General features: G+C 40.4%; 1 protein-coding gene across 2 annotated transcripts in view; it reads left to right on the top strand.

The window, feature by feature from the left end:
- The window catches only part of atp2a3 (ATPase sarcoplasmic/endoplasmic reticulum Ca2+ transporting 3), a 55609-nt gene extending 36060 nt beyond the window's left edge, over positions 1-19549 (top strand). Inside the window, exons 9-22 of one of the 2 annotated variants that reach the window (XM_005800789.3) lie at positions 4703-4791; positions 5326-5428; positions 7251-7382; positions 10675-10791; positions 11038-11256; positions 11813-12148; positions 14399-14619; positions 14819-15021; positions 15117-15202; positions 15316-15449; positions 16418-16535; positions 16968-17085; positions 17243-17273; positions 17394-19549. In XM_005800789.3, coding sequence (XP_005800846.1) covers positions 4703-4791; positions 5326-5428; positions 7251-7382; positions 10675-10791; positions 11038-11256; positions 11813-12148; positions 14399-14619; positions 14819-15021; positions 15117-15202; positions 15316-15449; positions 16418-16535; positions 16968-17085; positions 17243-17247 — 1881 coding nt within the window. In that variant the 3' untranslated portion in view covers positions 17248-17273; positions 17394-19549. The remainder of the gene's footprint in view (positions 1-4702; positions 4792-5325; positions 5429-7250; positions 7383-10674; positions 10792-11037; positions 11257-11812; positions 12149-14398; positions 14620-14818; positions 15022-15116; positions 15203-15315; positions 15450-16417; positions 16536-16967; positions 17086-17242; positions 17274-17393) is intronic. The other variant, XM_023342039.1, reaches the window with a different exon arrangement.
- The last annotated feature ends 1130 nt before the right edge of the window (positions 19550-20679 follow it).

Genomic DNA, 20679 nt, shown 5'->3' with positions numbered 1-20679 from the left:
GCTGAACTTCTTTAGGGTTAGGTAGTCATTTTTAATCCTACTTTTTCCATTTCTTCTGTCGTTTAATTTTGTTTTTTACCCTCCTCTTTCTTAACGTTTTCCATTAAAACTAGAAAATCCTTTTTTTTTTTTTTGTTGTTCTAAGGTTTATCTCCACTTGCCAGGTTTCGCGATAGCTGCTGGTAGAGCTCAAGCAGTTACAGACAACGACAATGCCTCTGTATTGCCAAATCAGCTTCCACACAGGCCCGGTAAAAGTCTCTGAAATGTCACGTTGCCTGAACAAACAGCGCTCCATGGTTGAATAAACGGTGCATATATAACCACATTAGACTACAAACTCTGAAAGATCTTATCCACAAATATTCATAACTTGCACATAGCCTCACCCTTTCCCTTTGTCTGCCTGTGTGTGTGGTACTCGCAGAATGACTTTACTCTAAGCGCAGGGTAAATGTCAGCTCTGCTGTTTGCCTTGGCTCCTGTTAAGCGCTCTGCACATATCCCAGTCTCAGTTAACACCTTGTGCTTTCATCCCGTAGCTCATCCCTCACCTCAGTCGCATAAGAACTGGCGGCCAGTGTGAAGCACCAAAATTTAAGCACCATGATGTTTGGAGGAATACATAAATAAATGGAGGAATCATTCGTATTTATTCAGTCAATTGTATGATGTGGTTTTATCATTAATTGAACTTTGGCATAAGAAAACATTTAAGCAAGTAGTTAATCATAGCTTGTCTTGAGTCGAGTACTTGAATTCCCAGAGCTAACAAAATGTTCTCTGTGTAAAACAAAATCCTAGCATGTGTAATTGTTTTTAAACCTACTTTTTCCTTTTCTTCTAACGTTTAATTTTTTTTACCCTCCTCTACCAACCAACTCTAACGTCCCGTTTTGCATTTAGATGTTAAGTTGGTGAGTATCCAGTTAAAAAATATCAAAAAGCACGAGACTTTGACCAGACAGTGAAAATTTACATTTAGAATTTTTTTTTTTTTTGTTATCACCTGAAAAGTTACATTTTTGGATATGAAATTTCTGTCTGACAGTATCAATATTTACTGGGTTTTTTCTCAATAAAAGAATAAAAACACAGGTCTGTCATTTTAATTATAAATGCAGCTATAAAGTTTACAAATATTATGTGCGTTTCGACAGGTTTAATTAATTCAACCTCGCTTCTAGGTCTGGTGCGATTAATTGGATTAATCACAATGAACTTATTATTGAAGTAATTATTGGCTAATTTAGTAACTGATTGTCAACTGGAGTATAAAAACTGAAAAAATTGGATTTGCTGAAAGAACAGCACACTGAGAGCAGCAATTAGCCATAAACCGTACCAAAAATACATACATTTTGCATTTAAATAAAAAAAAAATAAAAAATAAACCTTTGTCTGTAAATAGTTGCATAGTTATAGCTTCATCTGGTTCAAATTCTGTAAAATTATTAAAATGTCATCAGATCAGCATTAGACTGTATCGACCAGTCAAGCAGAAGGGGACAAATTTCCTGTTGATGTTGGATGTATTTTTCAGCTTCAGATGCAAGTTTGCAGTGATGAATCTTACACTAAATAATTTTTTTGCTATTGCAATGTTTATGTTCTTATTTTAAAAAGTTCTTCATTTGTATCGCTAAGGTACTTCAAATATTGTATAAACGAGGTTTAAGTGGTTAAATTAAAAACCTGTTCGATTAATCGTCATAATAATCGATGACTAATATAAGTTGCAGCGTTTTTAAGTGTAATCAGGGGGGTTTCTACAGAGCACGCCTGCAGTGGCTGGCAGTCTGTTTCTCCCCTGAGATGATGTGGAGCGTCTGTGGGATAAATGCGTAGCAGCAGGGAGTTCCCTGCAGCAGCAGCAGGAGCACGGGGGAGTGAACCTACCACAACCTTGATAGCTTTCCAGTCCCAGAAAAACACTGAAGACGGGCTGACACTAGTAAATATTGACTTTCTGCTTCTACCTTTACTCCCCCGGCTCGCTGCTCCCCGCCTGCAGAGAAGCGGGCACGCCTTTTCACAAAGTCAAATTAGGCTTCCTCTTTCTTGTGCTTTTTTTTTTCTCTTCTCCGCATGCTGTTTCCTGATGATAGAGTTTTTTGTGGTAACTTAACTCCTCCCCAGCCATGTTTACTATGTACTTCCTCTGGTTTTATGCTTTTTTCACTGCAGTAGTTTATCCATCGTTCTTCCTCCAGTTCCCAGCAGGACCAGACATCCCCCTGTTCCCCCTGCTGGGGTCAGGGGGATTCCCTCATGTGCAGGGATTCCCCTCTGAATCCTGACACTGCATTTCCCATTTTCTTTTGACTTTTATACACATGAAGCGCACACACACACACACACATTACTGTAAGCAGGGTTACTCACAGTGCATCCCTATGTAACTTCTGAGGAAGTGAGCAGGGTGGAAAAAAGAAACAAACTTCTGCCGCTACTACTGAGTCACATGGATCACACTGCGCCTCGTTTCCTTGGAGACGGTCTAGTGAGGAGGAAACAAAAAGAAAAAAGATCCATTTAGAGAATAACACATCACATCTTGCTAGAAAAGTTACTCCATTAGTTTTGTCTTATTTCAAGTGTATTAAGATATTTGCACTAACTAGACCCAAAAAAAAAAAGATCGGTAAGATTTTGTGTTTTTGCAGCAATCTGACATCAGTGTGCTTCATCTACTGTGGATATCTAGAGCAGTGAGGCTACATTCAGTTGATACAATCCATTATTGGCATGCAAAGCATTAATTCATCACAGCTGGAATTCAGTATTTTTATCTGGTAATGCTTTCCAAACAGTGTTGTACTGTACAGCATTATTGCACCATAAGTGGTGATATATTTGCAGCACTGGTGGTTCTTAATGGTGAAATGTTGAGTTACGACCATGTTGACTCAATCATTGAGAACCTCCATATTGAAGCTAAAAGTAGAAAAGGTGATTGCATTGAGGGAAAAGTTGAGTGGAAGGAAAAAGTGTGGATGGGAAAAAGTGCATTATTTTTCTGCAAACAGAGGAATAATTAAGTATTGAGTCTATATTCTGTGTAGTACATTGAATACTTTTCATGAGATCAAATTTCTGTTTAAAAATGATTTCTTCTAGAAAACAGTCTTTGGTTTTCATCATCATCAGATGTTACGTTTGTACAACTGCAGATCTGACGAAACCACAACGTGTTAAAGAGTGCGATCCTAATTTAATGTGGTGACTATAGCTGTGTTTTATCTCGTCTACTCCAGCCCACTTGATGTGCTGACTGCTGCAGAGAGCCAGTTCGGATGATTTCCTCTTGTAAAGGCTCATCTGTAGCATTAAGTTGTAGCTCTAGGGAGAAACCGCTGCCTTCCTGTCTGACAGCCTGTCATTAAAGTTATTGTCCTTCTAAACAGCTAAATATCAGACACCCACAGGTGTTTCCAACAAAGCTACTAATTAATTATTATGACCAAATAACTAACTTAGTAACTTCCTGGCAGTTGATCAGAGAAGTCACAGACATGTTTTCAATTCATGTTTGCTGATTTTTCTCAATATTACTGATAATCGTTTTTTAAAATGCCTTTCTTTCTTGTTTCCTCAAAGGAACGTTTTCCTTTTTTTCTAATCTCACCAGTTCACTGGAGCAGGTTTCAAGTACGAGTGTCTCACAAATTACTTTGAGAACCGCAACTCCCATGATGCTTGTAGGCGTTTTTGATGTCCAAAAATAGTGAGGGGACAGTACAGTGCCTGCAAAAAAAGCCGTAACACAGGATGCAGTGACTGTATTGGTACAAACAAAGGAATTTGATCCTTGACATTTTTATTTATCGTGTGAAAACCTTTGTCAAGATTTCACCTCCTTTGATGGTACTTCTTGATAATTTCCATTTTCTTTACTTTGCATCTTTTATCATACAAAATGTATTTTAAAGTGGGTGTGTGGCAGACTGATTTCAGGAAGTAGGAAGTAAATTAAGAGGCTGGGTATGCAGCCTGCAAAAAGCTAGCTGAATAATTTAGCAACACGTGACTGGATAGTTAAGACAACAGATAAAATCGAAATATGATGCTAAATGCTGCACATCGGGAAAATTTTAATTCGATCAAAAATACAATCGGCAACAAGAATGTATATGTTCACTTAATGAATCAACAAATCACTTTGTTCTATAGAAAAACCTAAACCAGCTGCGTTTTGCAGGAAACTACAAAAAGGAAGTAGAGAATCAAATAAGATCAAAATCCGTATAAGAACGAAGCAAATAGTCTTTTTTAAAATTTGCTCACGTGTAACTCCAACGTAATATCATTCTATATATACACATTTATGTGAAATATTTGTTTAAACTCCAGTTCATTGCTGCTTCATTGTAAGTTTTCTGCCTGTAACAACGAACTAGAATGTCTCTGTTTTGTTTCCTTGAAAGATCAATTTCCCTTCAGTTGTTGTGGATTCTTAGAACAGATCATCTGGTCTGCTGGACGTCTCGGAAGTGAATAAGAGGGAAATCTTTAAAAATAACCAAAGATGATAAGTGGCTGTGCTTGAATAACTACGTACAGAAAACAAAAATAAATCTTTGTCACACAGATTTGTACAGATTAACTCATCTGACTTTAAAAACACCTTGCAGCCACATAACGAGGGCAAAGCTCAGCTTTTCTCTGTCGACTCATCTTTTAACTGTTTCTCCTCTTGCAGATGTTCGTTACAGACAAGGTGGAGGATTCAAGCTGCACCTTGCACGAGTTCTCCATCACTGGTTCTACATATGCCCCCGAGGGACAAATGTGAGTTTTGCAGAATGCGATTGACCTGGGGGGAAAAAAACAAAACACCTCTTCTTTTTAGCTTTAAAACATTCCCTTAAGGCTCAACTTTATTGTACTTATATCCATAAGCTACGAAATAAGACGCTTCTGCTTTGTTGGGCTGTTTTTGATGTCGGCGAACATGTTTTTGTGGAGGTGTGCAGGTAGGTGGCCGTCCATTAGACAGGAGAACGATGTCAGCAGCTCATGCTGTTTGCTCGACTGCTTAGCGAGCGCGCCGCTCCGTGTGAACCTGACGCTTTCATAACGCCTCAGTGTGGGTTTCTGTGTGGGAGCTCTGCTAGCAACGGCTGCAGCCTCCACAGGGAAGGGATCCACGGTCGCCATGCAGTCATCAGTGATGCGTGACAGAGGCACACAATGTATGCTTACCGCTGTACGGCCACCGTTTTCTCCTCTCGACGCTGCAGTGCTGACCAGTTGCCGGCTAAACCTACTCTGACTTATGTGAAGTGTTTTTTCCCGCCATCTGACTGCTTCTTTTTCTCCCAGACTTAAAGGGAACAGACCCGTCCAGTGCGGGGACTATGACGGTCTGCTGGAGCTGGCCACCATCTGCTCCATGTGCAACGACTCCTCGCTGGACTACAACGAGGTCATTTGCATACAGTTTTTTTGAGTTGCAACGCAGAACTTTTAAATATTTTTTATGGTAAACCTTAATGGTATTTATTGGGATGTACGGGGAAGGCAACACAAAAGTGGTGAAGCTAAAGAAAAACTACATGGTTTTAATGAATGTTGTATCTACCCCGTTTATTCTGAGTAAACAAAGCTCAGGGTTCAGAAGTTACCTAATTTAGAAATACTTAGACTGTAATTTGATCTAATTTTAAATCCAGCTGTTCTGTTTCTGGTCTCAGAGGTTTTTAGAGAACATTAGAGAAAAGTCAGGATCAAAAAACCAAGGAAGTTGGCGGACAGGTCCGGCAGAAAGTTGTGGATAAAGGTTAGGTTATGAAACCATACACCAAGATATTACTTGGCACTGTCCATGGCTATGAAATAAAAACTTTAAAAGAACTGCAAACCCATCAAGACAAAGCTGCCTCACTGAGCACCGATCAGAGAAGTGGAGTGATGAAGTTTAGGACAGGGAAAACCTGGGAGTGACTTCGAAAGACGTGACATTTGGGGGTTAATTCACCTTCCAGGGACCATAAACATACAGCCAGAGCTACAATGTGTTAGTTGTCACAAATGTCACATGACCAAGCTACTTCCTTGCTCCTCCAGTTGCAGTTTTTTTGGAGAGGGCATGGGGGGGTTTGGCTGATCAGCCTGACCTGCCGATTTTGCTTACCAATTTATTTATTTATTTTATTTTTGCCTGAGAAATCACTAAATATAATGACAAAGTTGCTAATTTGGCAATGGTGTGCTGACCATTGTTCACCACACCTGCTCTCACCACAGAGCAAAAGAGGACAGTGGGTGACTTTCAGACCTTTTCAAAGGTAGATAAGATCTTTTTTTTTTTTTACATTCAATCATCACCCGATTGTTTTCCCAAACTAAAGGACATCAGGTCCAATTTATTTGTCTGGTCAATTTATTGGTGCAGGAATATTTGTGTTACAATGGCTCAAAGTCCAAACTAAATACACAGAGGAAATCTGTGATTTCACGGTGAAATAGGAGCAAAAGTTTCAGCCTGGTAGAGACGTACCCCAAACTTGCTGTCCATCATTTTCCTTCCACTTCACAATGCTGAAACAGTCGTTGGTTGTTTTTGAAATAACAATGCAAATAAAAGTTTTAAGGGTTCTGAATTCTTCTCTAGGTTTCTCTCGTCCACATCCAGTGTTGCGAGAGGGTAATTTATTTGGAAAACACGGGCCACTTTCTTATACAAGCATTCTGCTCCTCCGAGCTAATTTTACTCTCGCGTATCGTCTTCTCCCTGGTTCACATTGTTTTTCTCACCTCTTTGTCAACACCACGTTATCATGGTAACCACGCTGAGTGGGGAGGCCAGGGACAAAGCGGTTCTCATCTTGTTCCCATCCCCTCGAGATTTCAGTTTTCAGAAATAGCCTCTTTGCCACCAGTTTGGCTCATTTCTGAAAGAAATGCTAAGATGAGCGTTCTAGCCCATGTGAGAAGGACAGAGGAGCAAGACGAGGAGGAGGAAGATGGGAATACTAGAGAGAAACGAGGAGTTTCACTGCCATCTATGGCCTCTCACAGATAAATGATGTGTGCTGTTTACCATTAGTGCCTCGTCTCAGCCGGCAAAGCCAAAACATTTTTCATGCTGGGCTCAAACTTTGTCGGCCATATTTAAAAGATGCTCAAAGGGTATTTGCTTTAGGGTCATCGTTGACTAAACGTTCAGGCTGTTTGTTGACGCCTAGCACGGCATTTGACTGTTTTCTGTGACTGTTGAAATTTAACGCTAATCTGTCCTCTTGCAGAGTAAAGGGGTTTATGAGAAGGTGGGGGAGGCCACTGAGACGGCCCTCACCACTCTGGTGGAGAAGATGAACGTCTTTAAGACCGACCTGTCAGGACTCACCAAGGTGGAGCGCGCCGGTGCCTGCAACTCGGTAAGCCCGCTAAGATTTCCCTTTGTGGAGACTGCAGCATCTCCACTGAGCTGTGTGCGCTTTCAGTCGTGCATGTTTTCAGCATCTCATTCGACACTGGTGACCTTGGATTTTTTTATTTTTGAGCATTGGGTTCAGGTTTAGAGGTCGGGGTATACAAAGTGTTTAAAATGTTACCATTTCTAAACTGCTAAAAGTTTATCTGACCTTTTCTACTTTTTAAAGTGGGGGCATCCCAATATAACTTCCTCACTTCTGATGTGATACCAGTACTGACCCAATACAATATCATCTCAAATCATATATACTTTTATTATTTATTTTGTTGTGTGGAATGTTAAAAAAGACTTGATCAAGTCATATTGCTCAAATAGAGAACAATAGTCAACAATAACTGGTATAAGTGCATTTATTATTAACCAGTGAGTTTGCATGTGGGATGCAAGTGATGTTTGATAGAAATGTGGGCCGGACTAAATGCTGGAGCGAAGTGCTTCAATTCACGTGCTTGTATTGAAGATTTTAGATGTGGGTCGATAGAATTCAGTACTTGTTTTTTGGCTGTTATCGGACCAATTTTTGATATCAATATCAGATGGGGGCAACCCTGGTTTAAAGACATTTTTAACTTGATTACGTCAGTCAGAGTTTTCTCTAGATGTGTTGAAGTTTTCCCTCATAATTGGGCCTGTCGCAATAAACAAGAAATTAAGTAATTGCATGATAAATTAAAGCAAACGCAATAATTTTTATTTGCATGGTTTATCGTTTTTGTTTTTTTTCTTTCTACCAAAAACTGGATGACAAAAGTCTTTAGTCTGGTGTTCTGGTCTCAACTTGCCCTTTCTTTGGAAGGACAATTTTATTTACAGAGACTTCATAATTAATTTTATTTGTTGTTTCTGTTGTTTTGTTTATTTATTTCTGGATATTTCAAATGTCTTCCAGATTCAGTGTTAAATGTTTGTAGAGTTTAAAGTTTGACCTTTAACAGTGTGTTCATTTCCATTACTGGAAAATGGTCTCTAAACGACAATAACAATTTGTCGTCCAGTAAAATTTGTCACCCCGACAGGCCGACTCATGATGTCCTTCTACTGTAAAATGCACCAGTGCCCCAAAAACTAAGGCTGCCACTGCCATACTTCACAGTGTTATGGTCTCTTTTTTCTCTCTTCAATCTGCAGGTAGAACATGCTAAAACTCCTGATATTCTAGTGAGGTTGTCATGTTTCACTGCAAACCTTCCACCGTTATTATGATAATAAACCAAGACTATCACATATCACTTCTGGTTTCTTTTCCTTTATCGCTTCAGGCTATTAGAGTGACAGTTATAAACAGGGTGTAGATCTTGCTAACTGTCCAATAACAGCTGCTGAAGCCTCTTCCCTGCGCAGGTCTGGTTATTTCTCCTCAGTTTTCATTCTGACATCCACAGCAACACCAGTTTGTGAGGTTGTGATTAATCTGCTTGGCGTTCTAATGGCATCCATCCTTTCTAATGGGGCTCTCTTCCGCATATTTATTTCAGATCATGCTTCACATTTAAGTATTGTTTAACTCCGGGTGGATAATTAAAGACTAAAGTCAGCAGGTCGCTTTCTCCTCACACAAAGACTCGTTAATGAAGCACGTTGTTGTCATTTGACACATGTTTGACTTCAGGGTGTGTCGGTGATCGTTTGCTTATGTCTTCGGACAAATTGCCTGTGAGAACATCTCCCAGCTGCTTTCGTCCTGTAGTAGTTTAAGTTTAAGTTCATCACGTGGGAATGGTCAAAGGGTCCTGCTGTGTTAATGATTAACAGTTAACAGACCGATGAGCCGATGTTGGTGAGACATCCCTCTACCCTTCCCCCCATCACTGTTTGGACCGCGGCGATCGACGAACGCTCTAATGAGAAGAGTGAAGTTAGAACAAGTATTAGGGAGGCGTGTTTTTTTATGTTTTATTTTGTAATCTCCAAATAAACTTTCTGCAATAAAGTGATGTCTTAATAAAATTGCATAAAATGTTTTTTTTAGGCTTCTGCTGGAAGGTGCAGAGCCAAGAAACAAAGAGGAGGTCAGATAAACATCCAGTTGTTGATGTGATGTAGCGGCAGGTTACAGGATCCAGTTCAAGTTCATCACCTGCAGTGATCTAGTTAGACATCTGTTATCCTATCCGGTCAGCCTCAGAAGGCTCATCGAAACAGGATCGTAACTAGAAGGACCCCTACTGGTAGGACAAGGCATCACAATGCAGACTGAGGCAAAAGGTGCCTGGCAAAAGTGTTCATGTTAGGGCTGAAACAATTGATTATTGAAATAATTGTCAACTAATTTAGTCATTGATTGTTAACTGGAATAAGCTCATAGAAAGGGCATTCGCTGAAAAGAAGAACATACTCTGAGCAGAATTTAAGCCAAAACTATATAAAAGAATATATATTTAGCATTTATAGAGAAATCCTTCTTTGTCTGTAGATAAGTTACACCAAGAACTCCTCAAGTGGCATAGTTTTAGCTTCACCTGGTTAACATTCTGTTTAAAAAAAATTAAAAATCTCCTATTAAGCACCGCTTGCTTTTCAATTATTAATGGAAACCTCGTCAACAGATCAGCCCTACACTGTACGGACCTTCAGTCGAGCAGAAAACTTCTTAGCCTTTCACATATTGATGTTAGAAGTATTTTTCTGTCAGCAGAACTCCCCACAGTCCTTTGCACTAAAGGACTGTATCGCATTTTAGTCAATAAAATGTTTATTTTCTTATTCAATAAAGGAATTATTTGTTTATTATTTGTTTATTTGCCTTTTCTTATATATAAATAATATTGTAAAACAAAAATTTGGTTAAAGAAAAATCTGCAGAATGTTCAAATTTTTTTTACTCTGATTAATCGTCAGAATACTCGATTACTAAAATAATCGTTAGTTGGAACCCTAGTTCATTTTGCTCACATAGATTTTGGTCAGTAAAATGATTGAATGACAGTTTTAGTTGGCCAATCGCATAAAAACCCAATAAAATACAGAACATAGTAGTCTGCAGAGTAATTAACATTTGACTGCAGTGTTTCCACGTTTCCATCTGTCCTTTCTGATGATCCTCAGTCAGATTTGAGGACGAGCCGGTCGACTCTCACCTGTGAATTCCCGTCGTTAAGCTGCCAGGAGCTCAGCCTCGGCTCTCGAGCTACTAACCTGACTGATCCTTATGCTTACTCAGCTCAGCCTCTGCCTCTTTATTCTTCTTCTTCTGTTTTGTTTCACTTTCCTCCATCCTCTGCTGTCCCCGTCAGGTAATCAGGCAGCTGATGAAGAAGGAGTTCACTCTGGAGTTCTCCCGTGACCGCAAGTCCATGTCCGTCTACTGCACTCCTGTCAAAGCAGGCGCCCAGAGCAAGATGTTTATTAAGGTATGGGGACATAAGCATAGTGTGTGTATATGTTCTTGGATATAATTTAGACTCTATAAAAGTTTCCTTCTGAGTGTCACAACAATTCTCCATACTGAGAACAAAGAATATTCTCAATTGGATAAAATCTCTAATTCTGTTAGTGCTTAAAAATGTGTTTTCATACTGAGTATAACATTTTTTTTCTAACTTCCATGTTTTGTTTGTTTAAATTGTTGTTGACTTTATGTTTTTTCTCCATCACAGGGTGCTCCTGAAAGCGTGATGGAGAGGTGCGACTACCTGCGTGTGGGAACGACAAAGGTTGCCATGACGCCAGCCCTGCGCGAGCAGCTGATGTGTAAGATCAGGGAGTGGGGGACGGGTAAGGACACCCTGCGCTGCCTCGCTCTGGCCACCCACGACACGCCGCCGCGCAAAGAGGACATGGACTTGGAGAACGCCAGCAAGTTCGCAGAATACGAGGTACATGGAGGGGCTAAGTTAGCGGTCACATGTTGGTCAAACAGTCACATAATTCATTCTTCTAGAAATATTTTAAATCCTTTTAGTCCTATTAAAAATGCCTGCTTTTAAAAGTTGGAGATGACTTTGAATATATGACACAGGCTAATGGCTACCTTGTTAGCAAGCTGTTGCTAGTCAGCTGATTTCATGCTAGCTGTTCCTGCTGCTAGCAGTTCCTCAGGATCAGCCAGCTGTGTGGTTCTGTAGAACTTGGTCGTCTCACTTGATTCCAGGTTTGGTTTAAGGACCGTAAAAATTGGGCACAAAACTCCCAAGTTTCCTGAAAACTCTGGAATTGTCTGGAATGTAAGAACTGAAGTATTTTTCATGCCCAGATAAGTATAAAAATGCTCAGTTTAATTAACATTTGACTGCAATATAGAAGATTCTTTATTGGTTTCCTTCTTTTCCATCCATTCATTTATGCTTTAATCATTCATCCATCTGGTTTTCCGTCTGTCCATACAGTGAAAGCCCCTTCAGCCTCTCCCATCTCTCCTCTCCCTTCTTTCAGATGGGCCTGACGTTCGTCGGCTGCGTTGGCATGCTGGACCCGCCCAGGAAGGAGGTGATCGGCTCGGTGAAGCTGTGCAACGAGGCCGGCATCCGCGTCATCATGATCACGGGAGACAACAAAGGCACGGCCGTGGCCATCTGCAGACGCATCGGCATCTTCGGCGAGGAGGAGGACGTAAAGGGGAAGGCGTACACGGGCCGCGAGTTCGACGACTTGACGACCGAAGAGCAGAGAGAGGCGGTGAAACGCGCCCGGTGCTTTGCCCGCGTCGAGCCAGCGCACAAGTCCAAAATAGTCGGATACCTGCAGTCGTTCGACGAGATCACAGCCATGGTGAGAAGTTCACGAGCGATGAGGCTTACAAATGAAATCGATGATATTTTCACGCAATCTAATTTCCGCAGATTTTTTGGTTTCTTTTCTTAAAATGAAATTACAAATGACAGAAAATATTTCCCAATAGTGGCTTTTATTTCAGTCATTCCTTCTGTGAGTTGGACGACCGAGTATCTTGGACATTTTTAATTATGAGCATATAGTCATAATGATAGCTGAATAAAGACGCAACTTTAACAAAAAGAAGTCATAAAATGACAAGAAAAAAAATTGTTTTAATGAGGAAAAAAGTTTAGTTATTACAAATTTTCAACAATAAATTATCGCTGAATTATTAACAGTTATTGCGACAAAGAGTAATATAATTTTTTTCCGACCATTTTCAAGCAATATTTTTAATAATGGTATAATAACGCAAGTTTGTCCTTTCAAAGACCAATAAACTTACATTTTCTAAAGAATACCCCACATTGGAACGTAAATAAAACACAACTAAAAAGAACAAACAAAACAGAAAAACCACATGGAGCAAAAAACAATAAAAAAGATGGATTATGATGTTTCTGTAAACAAAATTGTTCATCAAAAAATGTTAATTATCACAACAGAAATTAATTTATCATACCACTAATTCCTTAATTGTGACAGGCTTGACAAAACGCATAACTTCCTCATTTAAATCTTTTGTTATTTCTCATGATGTTCACATAAAGCACCACTTTATTCTGGTAGTATTACGATTTTGTTCTCATAATTAAAAGAAATAAAGATAAAATTGCAGCCTGGCACAAAAGTGTGTGCCGGCTGTGTAACAAACATCTAAACAGCGGAGGAGAAACGGCGGTCTCGCTGAGGCTGTGCCTTCAGACTGAGCCATCAATATCTGTCACTCGCTCCGCCGCTCCCTATCTGACACGCGCCTCAGAAGAGAAGCCGATCACCAGGGAAGGCGACGAGGCAACAATATCACCACTTGGCTGTCAGATGTTGTCCAGTTCTCCCATAAATCCAGAACTGCTCTCAAGGCCCTGCCACCACTGACGGATCCGTCTCGTGTCCAGATCTGAATAAACCCCGACGGAGTTTAATCGAGCCGGCGTTGTTAGCTACTTCTGTTTGAAAGCGAGATGTCTCCCCCGGCTCAGCTTTAGGAGCTTTAAAATATCTTGTTTGCAGTTCATCTTTAGATTATTTTTGTTTAGTTTCTACTGCAAATATTTTAATATACTTGAGATAAGACAAAAGTAACCTTTCAGCCAGATAAATACTCTTGTCAGTAATTTTTGAATATAAATTTCCAAAAAGGTACAATTTTCACTGGCAGATATGTTTTGTGTTTTAAGTGGGGAAAAAAAATCTCAGTAATATAAATTTTTTAAAGAAAATCTGTATTCAAGAATTATTGACTTAAACAATTGTATTTATCTTGCTGATAAGTTACTTTTAACTTGTCTTATATCAAGAAGGGATGCATCGATTGGGGCCCGTATCGATATACAATATAAATATTGCAGTTATGTACGTTAACTGATATTTACAGATATTGTAGATATTATATATGCTGTATATATATATATTTATCATTTAACTGTTTATTAGTATTTTTCACATTTGTTTACATACACAATGTACATGAACACTTCACATTCTACATAACATAAAACTTTTTCTTGGGAGCTATTCCTCTATTTCACCTTTGTCCCATCTAGTTTGTCTAGTTCTTTATTTTTTGTTGCTGTCTTTTGTCTTGAATGTTGTCCATTTCATCCACTTTTCTTCCATTTGTGTTTGCTGAAGTCCTATATACTATATATACTTTACCACCCTTTCAACACCTTGAAAAAAATGACACAACTGCTTTTCTGCTCCAGTTAAACTCCCCACAATCCTTTGCTGCGACACTGTCACCGTCACATGACTAAACAAATGTCACCTGACCGACCTACTTCCCTGCTCCTCCAGAAACAAATGGCAACAAAGTGGAACTAAATATCAGTTATCAACCCAATTTTATTTATTGGACCAACACATTAAAAAAAATTACTAATATTGGCCGATACCAACGTTAGTGTCAATATATTATGCATCTCTACTTTCTAATTCAAATATTTTAATACACTTGACATTAGGTGAAAAATACTTAAAGAGTTTGTGTTTTGCAGCAAAAAAATAAAAAAATGTTCTCTTAATTTGGAGCTGTTATTAAATTAGTGTCTCGTGTTATGTAACGAATTGTGTTTCTCTCAGACGGGAGACGGCGTGAATGATGCCCCGGCCTTGAAGAAGGCAGAAATCGGCATCGCCATGGGCTCCGGCACGGCAGTGGCTAAGTCTGCGTCTGAGATGGTGCTGTCCGACGATAACTTCTCCACCATTGTGGCTGCAGTGGAGGAAGGCCGGGCCATCTACAACAACATGAAGCAGTTCATCAGATACCTCATCTCCTCCAACGTGGGAGAAGTCGTGTGGTGAGGCTGAAACCTGAAAAACTCCACTTAGGGCTCGACGCCGCATCCATTGCACTCAATTTTTGGTGGTTGAAGATTTAATTTTCGGAAAATCTGGATTTGTTCTTCCAGCAATAGTGTCCAGAGAGGGACGCCATTTGTTTTTAAGCCGCACCGCCCGGCCCTCCCGGTCCTCACCTGACCTGCTTTGTCTCCTCAGCATCTTCCTGACAGCCATCCTGGGTCTCCCCGAAGCGCTGATCCCCGTCCAGCTGCTGTGGGTGAATCTGGTGACCGACGGGCTTCCTGCCACCGCCCTGGGCTTCAACCCCCCAGACCTGGACATCATGGACAAACCGCCCCGTAACCCAAAGGAGCCGCTCATCTCTGGCTGGCTCTTCTTCAGATACCTCGCCATTGGAGGTAACGTTACGTCTGAGACGATGAGAAATGGATTCCTATGGCTCATTTTGTTGTACTTGTTTTATTTTTTACCTTGATTTATAATTTTCCTTTAGGATATGTGGGTCTTGGAACAGTGAGTGCAGCCACATGGTGGTACCTGTTTGATGAAGAGGGCCCTCAGGTGTCTTTCTACCAGCTGGTGAGCTCAGCCTGTTTTTACAGGTTTTTGCCCATTGCAGCAAACCTCTGATCTCTGAATCTCCAGCCATGTTTTCGCATTGAACCTCTCTTTTCTTCTCCCTTTGCACACAGCGACACTTCATGCAGTGCACAGAGGACAACCCGATGTTCAAGGACATCGACTGCGAGGTGTTTGAGTCCCGCTACCCCACCACCATGGCGCTGTCGGTGCTGGTCACTATCGAAATGTTCAACGCCCTCAACAGGTCAGTGGCTGTCTGATGTAGAGGCCGAGCAGACGGGCGCTGAATGTCAGGGCTGTCAGATTGTTATTAAAGGGATCAGACACTGTTATCCAGCGACACAACAAGCCCTTTGAAGGAGGGATTCGGCTACAGTGTGGATAACAACAGCACTGACAGCTCTTTACTGTTTCTCCTTATAAAAACTGGTGTTACTTAACTTAAGGAAGCAGGATAGACGGATTTTTGGAGGTAGGATTTGTGCATTTGATCAGATTTGTGTTACAATTTTGATATGCTCCAACACACCATCTTACTATTGGATGTTATGACAATTGTTATTTTTACACCTTAAGTGTAGGGGGGGGAATGAAAATAAAATACAAAGTGAAACAGATGTAGTCTAATTTCAAACTCAACAATGCCTAATAATCAAGTTAGCATGAACTTAAATAATTGGGGATGCAGCGATTTGAACATTTGGGCCAACATCTATAACCGTGAAATCTTAAAAAGTCTTAAAAATCCATAAATTTATGTATCTATCATTGCAGCCTTAAAATGTCTTAAATTTGTTTAAGAAAGTTAATTTGGCTATAAATATTTCTGTCACAAGTCTTACATTTTATAATGAAGATATACATCTTTAAAATAAATAAAGCATTTGATTTTCTTTTGAACATTTTTAGATGCGCATAGATACATTTAAGATACCAGGTCTTAAATTTAGTTCATAATAGTCTTAAGTAGTAAATTTGAGTTGGTGAAACCTGCAGAAACCCTGATTAATATTGCTATTACAGCCAATAAATTCTATTTACCCATTCAACACAGTGAACCAAACAAATACCACCTGGCTGGCCCTAGCTAACGGTTAGCTTCAAGTTAGCTGTTTTGTGGTAGACAAAGAAATGACTGTAGAACCGCGCCTCATAGTTGTGCGTGCTACTTCTTAGAACGATGTTAGCTCTTTTTCTTTTCTGTCTTGGCAGTTTGTCTGAGAACCAGTCCCTGCTCAGGATGCCTCCCTGGGTCAATATTTGGCTGCTGGGAGCCATCATCCTGTCTCTGTCCCTCCACTTCCTGATCCTGTACGTCGAGCCTCTGCCGGTGAGTACTCAGGACGCCCGCTCAGTATGTGGGTTGTGCTTAACCCCTGCACCACCACAGCACCCCTGTATTATTAAATGTTAAAAACTGACCAACAAAACTATTCAATATTTTGAGGTCTACTAGGGGTGGCCATTTATCATATTGTTTATCATTTTTTGGGATAAATTTAATACTATGACAAGAATCTGAATTTGTCACTGTCATAACATAGTCCAGTTAATGATGTTTAAAACCCCAAAAAACTGTCTGAATTGGTGTTATGCAGTTACCTTAAAAAAAAAAGGTTTAAATAGTTCTTATCGTCACCTTTATCGTTATCACAACAATTCCAAAAAGAATTGTGATAAAACTTTTAAGTCCCCATTGTTCGGCCGCAGGTCGTACAGTTTCATTTGAAATATTTCTGAATGGGTTTTCTTTGCCCCTCAGCTGATCTTCCAGGTGACCCCTTTGCGCTGGTCCCAGTGGATCATGGTCCTAAAGATTTCCATTCCTGTCATCCTTCTGGACGAAGCACTGAAATATATGTCCAGGAACCATTTAGAAGGTAAGTTGGGGTCCAAGTGTAGGAAAACCCACTTCATGAATTTCAGTTTTTATTAAACTGGTTCTGTTTTGTTTCTTTTTTCTCTAATGTTCAGCAGCTTTTTCCACATTTCTGATCCTTTTGTCCTGCTTCTTTCTTCCCCTGCTTTCCATATCAGCATAAATGTTTATCTCACCTTCTGTGAAAAGGTACCGCAGCTTTATTTCCTCCTTCCTCTCTTTCTTCTTTGCTTTAGAATCGGACTAACATAAACAGCCTATTTCATTCTCTAAACCATGTTTTCTTTCTTTTTTGTGTTTCCCCGGCAGATGACGAGGAGAAGAAATATCGGCGGAGATGGCAGCAGAACTAAGACCTCTCCCTTGTCGCATTCGCATAGTTAGACACACACACACACAGCTACACTCTCCCTTTTTATGAGCTAGGAACCTTTTCTCTCCCCGGCCCTCGTTCCCCCCCAACCCCCGCATGTCCAAATACGGCGCCGCTGAAAAAAACGACCTGAGAGAAACAGAGAGAGGGTTTATGTTCCGGCTCGGTACGAGTGTTAAGGGGGTTGCGTGTGTCCGAGTGTGTGCTTGCAAATGCACGACTTTTCTTTTTTAGCTACGACGATGAGAAACGACTGCAGAAAAAAAACAAGGAAAGAGGATAAAACAGCCTTGGGCTTCTTAACACCATTTCTGCTCATTTGCTCTTTTTCACTGTACAGTACAAACAGAGAGGTGCAGAAATGATCTTGAGGGAGGGAAGGGGGTTTGTGTGGAGGGGGGAGGAGGGGAACTTCATACTAATTCAACACAGAGTCTGAAAGAGAGGTGGAGGAGAGACTATACACATAGAGAGAAAAGACGAGGAGAGGCAGGACCTGGAGGCTGAGTGTGCGTGGGAGAGCCACCGTGTTCATGTCCCGCAGCCCGCCGCTGCCACCACCCACACAGCTGCAGGAGCACGGTCTCATCAGAACAACTCCCAGTTCGTCTTCGCCGTTAGTGTGTACGCTTCAAGCAAACTCTTCCTAGGGTTCCCCTCGTCTACAACCTCTCTCTCTCTTTTTCTCTTTCTTATGCTCTGTTTGAGGAGGCAGCTTTGAGCCTCAGGTTGGGGTCCATTTTTGGGTGGTTGGGGTCAAAGGTGTGAATAGCTTTATGCTGCTTTAGCTGCTTCTATCAGCTCTTGACTCGAGGAGCTGAGGTCAGCCGACGCGACGGGCAAAACGGAACGATCCCCAGCAAAGCTAAATTTAAAAAATACAAGTCCTAGCCTTAAATCTGCCTCATTAAAATCATCCACACACCGTCCGTCCGTCTGTCCGTAAACATTTTCACAGCTGCCAAACTGACTCTTCTACATTAAAAACAGGAAGAAATAGAGCATCAGCAGAGAAGCTAAGTGTGTTAGCCTTTGATATCAATTAGCTTAGCTTAAGATGCACTAATCAGACTTTTGTGCCAGATGTTTGATGTCTGGGTTTGTTTGTAAAGCTTTACCTACCAAAACCAAAATTTCCCAGTTCAAATTTCTGTTCAACAAAAAGATATTGGGTGATCAGTTCTAGCTAGCTTTATTCTAGTTTATATTAGAAATGGAGGTGACATCGCTGACTACAGATGTTTTAAAACAAAGACAAACTCATTACAAAGCTAACATTTTCCATATTTTGTTAGCGGCTATCATAGCTAGCTTGTGTGTGTTATAGAGAAGCTGAACCCTGACATCCAAAATTTTGTATCTTCCATGACAGCTACAAGTGGAAAGCAAAGCAAATATAAAAACGGAAAAACTTCAACATATTCTGCTCAGGATTCTTGTTTTCTGCTGAAAGTCTTGCTCTCGAGTCGACATTTTTGAATTTCCAACAAGACTGGTAATTCAAGTCTTGTTGACTTGAATTACCAGTTCAACAAGAACTGGTACCAGTGGGATGGGAATTGGGCAATTTTAGTCAATTTTCTCCTCAGTTCATCTGTAGTTGAAGTGAAAAAATAACTCTGCAGGCGATCATAAGTTGTAAGAATAAGATCTCACCAAAGAGATAAAACATTAACGTTTTTCTGCAAGCCTTCTCCTTTGCAGCTTTATTGAGATAAATTAGTCTTATGTGAAAAAAATCTAAATATACCCCATTTTTTATGAGTTAAACTGATTGAATGTCTCCACTTTGCACTATGTGAAGCGTCCGTGTCTTATAAAGCCCACTGCACATCCAAAATAATGATGTGGCCCTAATGAATGTGTCGCAATGGAGCTTTTCCCCCCTCCTCGCTGTGAGCGAATGAACGTCCGCTCGCCCCGCGTTCTGCTTCCTCAGCTCCGCTCGCTCTCTCAGTGCTTTTGCGGTTTACTCACAGATTTTTTTTTTTAAAAGACTAGACAATGTATTTGACTGAATGAACCGACGTGGAATGGTGGGTGGGAGTGGGGTTGATGTGTGTTTTTAAGTCTTGCTTTTGCAGGAGTTTGTTTTTGGGGGGGGGGGGCAGAGGGTCTCGGTGCTCTGTGGGTGGGGCTGTTTCTCAGGGGAGGGTCTTGTTTCTTTGTTAAGGTAGAGAACGCACATTTAAAAACTAGAACGTCAGTCGGGTGCTGATTGAATACCCATCCACACGGCGTCGGGTCCCCAGTTTTGATCACACTGCAACGTCACTGAACCTGACCCAAGTATTTTTGGTCGAGTTTCTCCTGTAAATATCTCAGTGTACTTTTAAATGAGACAAAACTAACTTACAAGTAAATTTTCAACATGATATAGAAATATGTCTTAAGTCATTAATTAATATTGATGAAAAAGTGTCAGATGTTAAGTGAAATAATCTGCCACTAGCAGGTTAATTCACTTATAAGTAGTACTTTTTCAACAATATCAAGGTAATATTGACTTGTAATGAATTCTTATTTCTTGCTAAAAATTTACTTGTAAGTTTGTTTTGTCTTATTTCAAGTGTACTAAGATATTTGTACTACAAACTAGATCAAAAATACTTCGGTTTCTGTAACAAATAAATTAACAAGATGCTCTTTTCTTGGTCACGACTTGAACATTTTTGGTAAATTCGACATTGCAAAGCTCTCTAATGGGATCAACAGCCTGATGAAAATCTTTCTTGTGTAACTAAACTGACCCGGTTGGACTTGGCGGAGTGTGTGGATCCTTTTTTCTTTCTTTTTGTTGTTGCTTCCGGTCCTGAATGCCTCTTATCAGTGGGATGTTTCGAACTGGAGGGAATCCCCATCCTGAGACACCAGTCTGCTGTTCCTCACTGTTTTGTCACTTGAGAATGTTCTTTAGTTTTTGTTGTTTTTTATCAACTCCAGGATGTTCCCAGCTTGTCGTGTTCGCCTGGGATCACTCTTAAAAACCTAAGGGGATCGGTTTAATGCAGAAGACGGCCAGGCGAACTGAGTTAATAATGACGCAGCATTAAAAGGGTAAACCTATTCTTTAATTTCTTAGTAAAAGCCACCTTGGTTTACCCCTAGAATGATGCGCCCTCTGTCCTTACCAGCGGACCAACCCACACCCACCCAGGTCCCCAGGTCTCCACACTGCAAAAACTCAAAATCTTACAATCTTTTTTTTGTTTCTAGTGCAAC

This window comes from Xiphophorus maculatus, chromosome 11 (assembly GCF_002775205.1).
Source record: "Xiphophorus maculatus strain JP 163 A chromosome 11, X_maculatus-5.0-male, whole genome shotgun sequence".
Lineage (NCBI taxonomy): Eukaryota > Metazoa > Chordata > Actinopteri > Cyprinodontiformes > Poeciliidae > Xiphophorus > Xiphophorus maculatus.
This window is presented reverse-complemented; position numbering and strand designations above follow the sequence as displayed.